The sequence below is a fragment of the Suncus etruscus genome, chromosome 18, assembly GCF_024139225.1.
Source record: "Suncus etruscus isolate mSunEtr1 chromosome 18, mSunEtr1.pri.cur, whole genome shotgun sequence".
Lineage (NCBI taxonomy): Eukaryota > Metazoa > Chordata > Mammalia > Eulipotyphla > Soricidae > Suncus > Suncus etruscus.
The window spans coordinates 36,352,825-36,361,659 of NC_064865.1; the positions used below are offsets into that span (position 1 = coordinate 36,352,825).

At 41.4% G+C, this 8,835-nt stretch overlaps 1 protein-coding gene across 1 annotated transcript; it reads right to left on the reverse strand.

Annotated features, from left to right (window-relative positions):
• Window positions 1-7,411: 7,411 nt before the first annotated feature.
• LOC125995702 (acyl-protein thioesterase 1-like) lies at window positions 7,412-8,219 on the reverse strand. Its single transcript, XM_049764715.1, is given in 2 exon segments — window positions 7,412-7,827; window positions 7,830-8,219. Coding segments are annotated over 2 exon segments (675 nt in total). The 5' UTR covers window positions 8,194-8,219; the 3' UTR covers window positions 7,412-7,516.
• Window positions 8,220-8,835: the final 616 nt, after the last annotated feature.

The window sequence follows — 8,835 nt, forward strand, 5'->3', positions numbered from 1 at the left end:
AACATTTTCTTTCTCTCTCTCCTTCTCTCTTCTCACTAATTTTTTCTCCCCTTTTTTTCCTCTACCTTTTCCTCCTCATTAACATCAATTCTATCCATGTCAAATAAAAAATCATACTGTTACTTTTCCTTTGGGAAAGGGAATTCGATATATAAGGTGCTAAAGACAATATTACAAATGACAACCACAAATATATATATATATATATATATATATATATATATATATATATATATATATATATATATATATATATATATATATATATAAAACCACGCATTGGTTAATACTCGAGACACGAAACCTATGTGTATCCAAAATTGCTCCAGTCATCACCTTATCCTGAAACCCTCATCCAGGGAAGCCCAACCCCATCACTAATGAAATACCTAGAAATTGAGAAAACCTCCCAACTTTGACACACAGCCCAATCTCTCTTAGTTGATCTATTAGTTTATTTACCTTATTTGTACTATAATCACCCATTTCTCGGTTCTCCTATTTCTTGTTCTTCCTGGCTCTTTTTATTAAGCTATACATAAACTAATTATTGTATGTTTGTATGTGCTTATGAGCACACAGAAATAGGACTCCTCCATGAGATTCAAACCTAAAATGCAATAACTCATGCCTATAGTGTATATAACCCCTCCTATAAACTACCCCTTTCCCCCTTTCAGAAATCCGACTACCCATTCACTCCCCAATCCAAACCTGAGTTCCCATTTTATTAAAGTTCTTTACCCTCAGTTCTTAACCCATTAGGTATCAAGACCAACCTCCTACTCAATAAGCCATTCCCCAGCACCCAAGCGAAGGGACACCCACCTAGACCCACACCTCATCCCGGGCAAGAAACTACAAGCAACACCCCTGATGACACATGCTGTATGGCCTACCTTCTCACCTCTCTTGTGGACTGTTGTTCGATATCAGACTCAGATACAAAAGAATCCCCACTGCAAGAACTCTACCCAAGACCTCTCTGCTGCAAATCTCTTCTCAATCTCAAGAAGACCAGGGTGTGGGATGAAAATTCACCCTGGACCCCACACCCCACAAGATATGCTCAAAAGACAAAGAGGAACCCTATGCTCCCATCATTAGCTTAAGACCCATATAATACTATCTCATAACTTGCTAACCCCCAAATGGAAGGTAGACTCCTGCATCATTTTGTCCCTTAAACTAACTTTTATTAATTCATTTAAAAATTACATTTTCTTTATATATATGAGTGTGAGTTTATATATCCTTATTTTTTATTTATTTTTATTTTTGTCTTATTCCTGCCATCTTCTCTTTCCATCCCCAAGTGCACCAGCGATAAAATGTAGCACCATTTCTTCCTGCAAAGGCATACTAAATAGGGGAAATTTAACGTAGAAAAATAAGCTCTTATCTACTAGGTATAAGAACTAACGTTTTTTTTACAATACAGGGGCACCTCCTCCCCACACCCTCAGAGGGCTGCCAGCTCCACTTGCCCGGATGGACTGTCTGGTGATCATCATCATTCTCAGAGTAGCTGTAAGATAGTTAAGTTAATTATTTAAATGTGTATATATTGCCACCAAGTTATTTATGGTTCTGTGGGTGTGTTTTGTATTCCCCCCAAGAAAAGGACACACACCAAAGCCAGCCACCACCCCCAAATCATGCTTTCACCCACCCCACCCCCACTGGAATGGACCATGACAGAATTTTTCTCTGTCACACAAGTTGGGTCTTGGCAGCATTTCCAAAGTGGGGGAGCCTCGGACCCCCAGACCTGCCCTGTGTGGTGTGTCCCCCCCCCAGAACCCCCAATCTGCAGAATTCTTCCCCTGGGACTCTGGAAGCTGGCAGAGCAAGTTCGAGGCCTCCCCGTTCCTCCAGCGCCCGCTGCTCCCTCTGTCCTGTTGCTCTTAATCGGGACATATCGGACATATCGGTTTACTTTCGGGACCAACGTGCCTCCTGTCATTTTTGCCACCCAGCCTCCATTTTTAGATCAGCCGAGACTGACCTTTGAACTTCACTGCAGTCAGTTTTCCTCCATCCACCAGCGTGGGTGGAGGTGGGGGGAGACCCCTGAAACAACATGGCCAAGTTCTGTTTTCCTTTTGGGGGGCCGTAAATGGGTGGTGAAAGGGGAGCAGCCAAGAATGGACAAGTGGGGCTTCCTTGCAGCTTTCAGTAGGAAATGCAAGTTGCAGTCGACCTTAGAGATGTCATGGGAAGGTGGGTAGATGGATGGCTCGATGGACGGACAGACGGATGGATGGATGGATGGATGGATGGATGGATGGATGGATGGATGGATGGATGGATGGATGGATGGATGGACGGACGGACAGATGGATGGGTGGGTGGATGTTTTTATAAAATGCCTGCTCTGGTGTTTGGGAAGCTTCGCCCTAAGGATTCTTGGTTGGTGAAATGTCCTTGTTAATTGTAAAAATAATAACAATAGCACACACTTACAGCCCAGAATAATTCTTATCTATCTATCTACCTCACAATTTGTGGCACGGTTCTAAGACGCCCAGAGACGCAGCTATTTTTGGGCAGGCTTTTGACACATACTGAGGGGCCTGCCCTCTCTTCTTCGCCTCTGACTTACGGCCCTTGCCTCCGAGCTATCTTTACCCCCTCGATTTACTTTTAGTAAGGATAATCATGGGTAAAAAATTTGCAGGCAGCTGTTAACGCCTGCATTGTACGATCCGCCGGTAATCTTAGAATTTGCTCGAGATATTTGACCAATGGAACCTCGGCTGGCCGGCCACGGATGCAAAGATGGAAGAGGCTGTTTTATAAAAAAAGGGCCATGAGGTGATGGAGAGAGAGAGAGAGAGAGAGAGAGAGAGAGAGAGAGAGAGAGGGAGGGAGGGAGGGAGGGAGGGAGGGAGGGAGGGAGGGAGGGAAGGAAGGAAGGAAGGAAGGAAGGAAGGAAGGAAGGAAGGAAGGAAGAAAGAAAGAAAGAAAGAAAGAAAGAAAGAAAGAAAGAAAGAAAGAAAGAAAGAAAGAAAGAAAGAAAGAAAGAAAGAAAGAAAGAAAGAAAGAAAGAAAGAAAGAAAGAAAGAGAAAGAAAGATAAAGAGAGAGAAAGAAAGAAAGAGAAAGAGAGAGAAAGAAAGAAAGAAAGAAAGAAAGAAAGAAAGAAAGAAAGAAAGAAAGAAAGAAAGAAAGAAAGAAAGAAAGAGAAAGAGAGAGAAAGAAAGAAAGAAAGAAAGAAAGAAAGAAAGAAAGAAAGAAAGAAAGAAAGAAAGAAAGAAAGAAAGAAAGAAAGAAAAAGAAAGAAATAAAGAAGAAAGAAAGAAGAAAGAAAGAGAAAAAAGAAAGAAGAAAGGAAGAAAGAAAGAAAGAAAGAAAAAGAAAGAAAGAAAGAAAGAGAGAAAGAAAGAAAAAGAAAGAAAGAAAGAAAGAAAGAAAGAAAGAGAAAAAAGAAGAAAGGAAGAAAGAAAGAGAAGAAAGGAAGAAAGAAAGAAGGAAAGAAAAAAGAAAGAAAAAGAAATAGAGAAAGAAAGAAAGAGAAAGAGAAAGAGGAAGAAAGAAAAAGAAAGAAAGAAAGAAAGAAAGAAAGAAAGAAAGAAAGAAAGAAAGAAAGAAAGAAAGAAAGAAAGAAAGAAAGAAAGAAAGAAAGAAAGAAGAAAGAAAGAAAGAAAAAAGAAAAAGAAAAAGAAAAACTTGCAAAACTCTCTTTTGGATGGGACCAGACGCCCCAATCATTGGGCTTTGGCCCTAAAATACTGATATTTAAAACCCAAAGCAGTGTTCGAGAGCTGCAGGACAGAAAACTGAGGTCTGGGGGAGAAGGCAGGCTGAGGGAATTGTGTGCATTGGTGAAGAAACTGTGAGGGGTTTGGGGGCTCCCTCCTTAGCACCATATTATGTCCCCCATCTTTGGCCGCCGGCAGCACTGTGTCTGTGGGAAGTGGATAGGCCTGAAGGTGCAGAACTGGACTTTGGAATGGTTCTGGCGGCGGGGGAGGGGGGGTTGGGGTGTTTGCAATGCCCCAACATTGGCCCCCACTGTTGCTTGGTAACTGGTGCCGACACCCCCACAGTGCGATGTGTGTGCTGTGCACACGGATTCGAACCCGGAAGAAACCCAATAAACTGGGAGCCTTCCCACGCAAAAAAAAAAAAAAAAAATACAGGGGCACCTCCTATCTTAAGCACGTGTCATGTGGACTCAACTTAGACTCTAGGAGATTATACAACGACTGTCTAACCTTGATTCCTGGATTCCAGACATAGAAACGACACAGCTCTCCACAACAGCTCCAGGAACCAAACCCCTTCTGACACATCCTTAATACTGCTCCAACGCCATCATGATCCAGTTCTGATATAATATCCTAACACTGAGATAATGGCAACATCAGGACCTAAGAGCAGGTTGTCCTTACCTCACCATCTAACGATAAGACAAAATCAGATGACTTGTCATTTTATGATCTGCACGAAAGCCAAGTTTGATATCTACAGATGACTGACTGTGACAACCATGAATGGGCAGAACGTATCCTGGGTTCAATAAAGAAGCTCTAGTCCAGAGTTCAACCTACGGTCTGTACAACAACCAAGATTTCTAATTTCAGAGATATGACTGAGACAACTGCAACTGAACAGGTCTCCTAGAAGCATAAGAAAAGATGCCATTCCATGCTCCATCTTAGGTTCAGACCAAAACCACCAACCACGGAACACAGATTAAAATGACAATGAAGGAGCTGAACTTCTAGAGCTGTAAAAAAAAAAATAAAAAAAGACTTCTTCATAAACTCCATTCCTTAACCTGTGTAGATACCAAGAACTCTAGATACAGTGGTCTGATTTTATCATTCATGACAGAGCAGATGTCTCCCATACACGACAGAAGGATCTAGAGGAGAGTCAATGAACACACATGGAGTCTGTAGTTAATCCCATGACAACATGCTCAAAGGGTGGAGAAACCCTGTATCACTTAGGACAAGGGAATTCCCTTTCTAATTTCCCCATTATTTTTTTTCACATTGATTTATTTCACATTGATAGAAACTATGAAAAGGCTTTTTCTACACTATAGCACATTTCAACGGAATAGTTCTTGCCATAAATTAGATCTTGCTGATTTGTTGAACAGAAACAAGTTCCTAATCTCCTAAATAAAAGCAAAATGACTCAGAAAATGATTGTTTAAAATCTGAAATTCAGATAAAACATATGGCTTAATTTATATAATTCTATGCAGTTCACTATTACATTATTTCCAGGATCACTTAGCATCCATTTAAACATGCATCCCTAATATTTATTTTAGTTGGTTGGAATACAGCAGAAAAATTCGCAGTTCAGAAATAGCATCCATATATTTCTATAACATATTAATTGTATAGCAATTATGTCATATATACTGAGCTTGATGAACCTTTATACCCATAGATTTTCTTTAAAGTAATCTTACCAGTGACCAGAAATCTTCCGACTTTTTAAAACACTGAATATTTACAGTATTTATGTTTTCACAAAAAATAGTAAGTCACAGCTAAAGTGTATACTTCATAGGCTAGTAAAAGAGCTCAAAGGGCTGATGTGTTGGCTTTGTGTGCAAGGGACCTGGATTCAGTCCTCGGCATTATATGGGCCCGAGCACTGGCCAGCAACATCCCCTCGGTACTGCCAGTACTCAAAACAAAACACTTCCAAAACTTCAAATAGCCCATTTCAGATACAAGGAAAGCAAATTTTGTTGGTTTTTGTTTGCTAGTTTGGGAAACATACTTGCAGCTATCAGGGGCTTCTCCTGGTGGGCTTGGGGGAACATGTGGAATGTTAAGTATAGAACCTGGGTGAATAGGAGTCCATTAAAAATAACTTCAACATGGAGGGGTCAAGAAAAAAATAACTTCAACATAAAATAATTGTGGCTGTACTTCCATTCCACTGTGCTATCATTTCTGTGCCCAAAGCAAATTTTCCTAAGACTTTATTTTGTATTATTGGTTTCAAACATATATATGTAGTAAGTATGCTAGAGCTCCACTATAAGGAAAGCAAATTTTAGAAACGATATCACCTGGTGATACTCAGGGGTTACTCCTGGCTTGGGGGACCATATGGGATGCCAGGGATCAAACCCAGGTCCATCCTGGGTCATCACGTGCTGCGCGTGGCTCCAGTCCCTAGAAATTATAAGTTTGTAAGATTTTTGTTTTTGATTTTTTGGGGGGGGGGGCACACGAGATGGTGCTCAGGGGTTACTTCTGACAGGCTCAGGGGACCATATGGGATGCCAGGATCAAACCCAGGTTCATCCTAGGGCGGCTACATGCAAGGCAAATGCCCTAATGCTGCGCTATCACTCCAGTTCCAAGTTTTAAGATGTTTTTAAATACTCCAGAACAGGCTTGATTAAAACCAAATTATTCCTTCACTTGACAGAAAAGCAAAACCACAGCTGTTACTGGAATGGAAATTCTACTCTAAAACTTGCTCTACATCTAACTCTGGACAGCTTAGTGTAGGAGGTTTGACGTCTGTTTTTTTTTTTTTTTCTAAGTACAAATACATCTTAAATACCAGCAGGTTTTTAACTGCAAATATCAACTTGTCGTATATATCTCCAGCAGGTTATCTATGGCAAGGTGACAATATTTTCTCTGTTTTAACTGGCAAGAAACAAAAGGAATAACTTTCTATAGAACAAAAGAAAGAGCAAAGAGAAATGATATTTGGAGGAACAAATGAATGGTCCCCAAACATCTGATCCATTAAATGCAGAGAGCATTGCTCCTCTTGATTGACACTGAGAAGACTGTCCTGTCAGGAAAAGTAACACCAGGATAGATGACCTCACCTCATCCTCATTATGAGTCACAATCACTAGGTGTTCATGGTGACATATAGTAAAATACAGAAACTGCATAGTGACAAAGTGATTTGGGGTTAAATCTCTTGAGTATGTCACAGCAAGTCTAAATTGTTCTGATCACAACTACTCTTTTAGACTGAAACAAGTTCTTATATGGCTCATCCTTGAAAAACAACCTAATACGGGCCGGGCGGTGGCGCTAAAGGTATGGTGCCTGCACTAGCCTTGGATGGACCGCGGTTCGATCCCTCGGTGTCCCATATGGTCCCCCAAGCCAGGAGCAACTTCTGAGCACATAGCCAGGAGTAACCCCTGAGTGTTACCGGGTGTGGCCCCCCTCAACCCCCCCCCCAAAAAAAAACAACCTAATACAAAAATCTGGATTACACTCTATTACATTGCTGAATAACAGCTGGAAAAAAGAAGCTAGCTGCTGCTTTTATAACACTAGTAAATTCAGGGGGAGAGTATGTGAATACCTACCTTTGAACAGGTATTTTGACTCAGAAGGTCACACATTTCCCACAAAGAGATATGGTTGTATCTCTACCATTCATGTGTATTTGTGAAACATTTTTAACACTGCAAACGTGACAAGTTTCGGGATGGGCTACAGGACAGGTGTGGAGTCTTTGACTCCGCTGGTGCACATCCACAAGGCCTCTGCGTGAAATTAGTCCACAGGAGGTAGGAGTTTAACGATGAACTGTTTGATATCTATCATTTCCTGAGGACACAAACTATGCATCATGCCTTCGTAAGTTTTGAAGATCACATTGGCTGGATTTACCAACTGTTTTAGCTTTTCCACCGTCAGAGCACCAAACTTTAGGGGAACCAAAGGGTCACTATCTCCATGGCATTGGAGAATAGAAATATCTCTATTGGCACCACTGATAGGGCCCTCTGGAAACGAAGACTGCAATGGCAGCCAGCAGCTGAGGGCTGTGACTCCTGCCAGCTTCTGCTGTGTGGTCAGGGCCTGTAAAGAGATAATGCTCCTCCCTGAGAAAACCCTCCCAAAACAATCCTGTGAGGAGGAATGCCATTCTTCACCTCTTGGTCGATCAGAGCTTTCACATTTTCTGCTGCCTGTTTAATTCCAGGTTCATACTCTTGTGAATCAGGTGAAAGTCTAATAATATCAAACCAAGAAGGCATAACCATTTTCATATTCAGTGTTACAGGCATGACTGTCGCATGTGGGCAGATATATTTGATGTGGGCACGTCGGATGCTTGCAAAGGCTTCTGCCCAGCCATGCCCTGTGTCTCCCAGTCCGAGGAGGAAAAACACCGCGGCCATGGCCTTGCGGGCAGCCTGCACAAAGGCGGGGAGCAGCACCGCCATGCTAAGGGGTGGTCGGGTCAGGCCGGTTAGGGCTATTTTCCCCATTATTTACTGTGCCTACTCAGTAGGAGAAAAAAAATACCTAAAATTTGTGCTGGTTTCTTTTTCTTGTCTTGCTTTTCTTGTCTTGGTTTTGTTATTGTTCTTTTCTTTCTTTTGTGCTCCCTTTTGACTTTATTTTTCAGAAGCGTGATTATTGTGTGGTGCATGTGTCTATTGCTGTAGTGCTCACTAGATTTCTTGTTCAATTTTTCTTTTTGTATTGATGTGGTGATCCTCATCCTTTTCCCCTTTCTTCTCTCAAAACGGATGTTTACATCCTTGAGAAGGAATCTGCCCACTTTTGCCTGTGGTATTTTTTACCTCATTCTATTTTTCTTCCTTCCTTCCTTCCTTCCTTCCTTCCTTCCTTCCTTCCTTCCTTCCTTCCTTCCTTCCTTCCTTCCTTCCTTCCTTCCTTCCTTCCTTCCTTCCTTCCTTCCTTCCTTCCTTCCTTCCTTCCTTCCTTCCTTCCTTCTTTCTTTCTTTCTTTCTTTCTTTCTTTCTTTCTTTCTTTCTTTCTTTCTTTCTTTCTTTTTTGCATTTTTCTTCTTTCTTTTTTTTTTTCAAACAGAACCACATAACTGGAACCATCTCACTCTG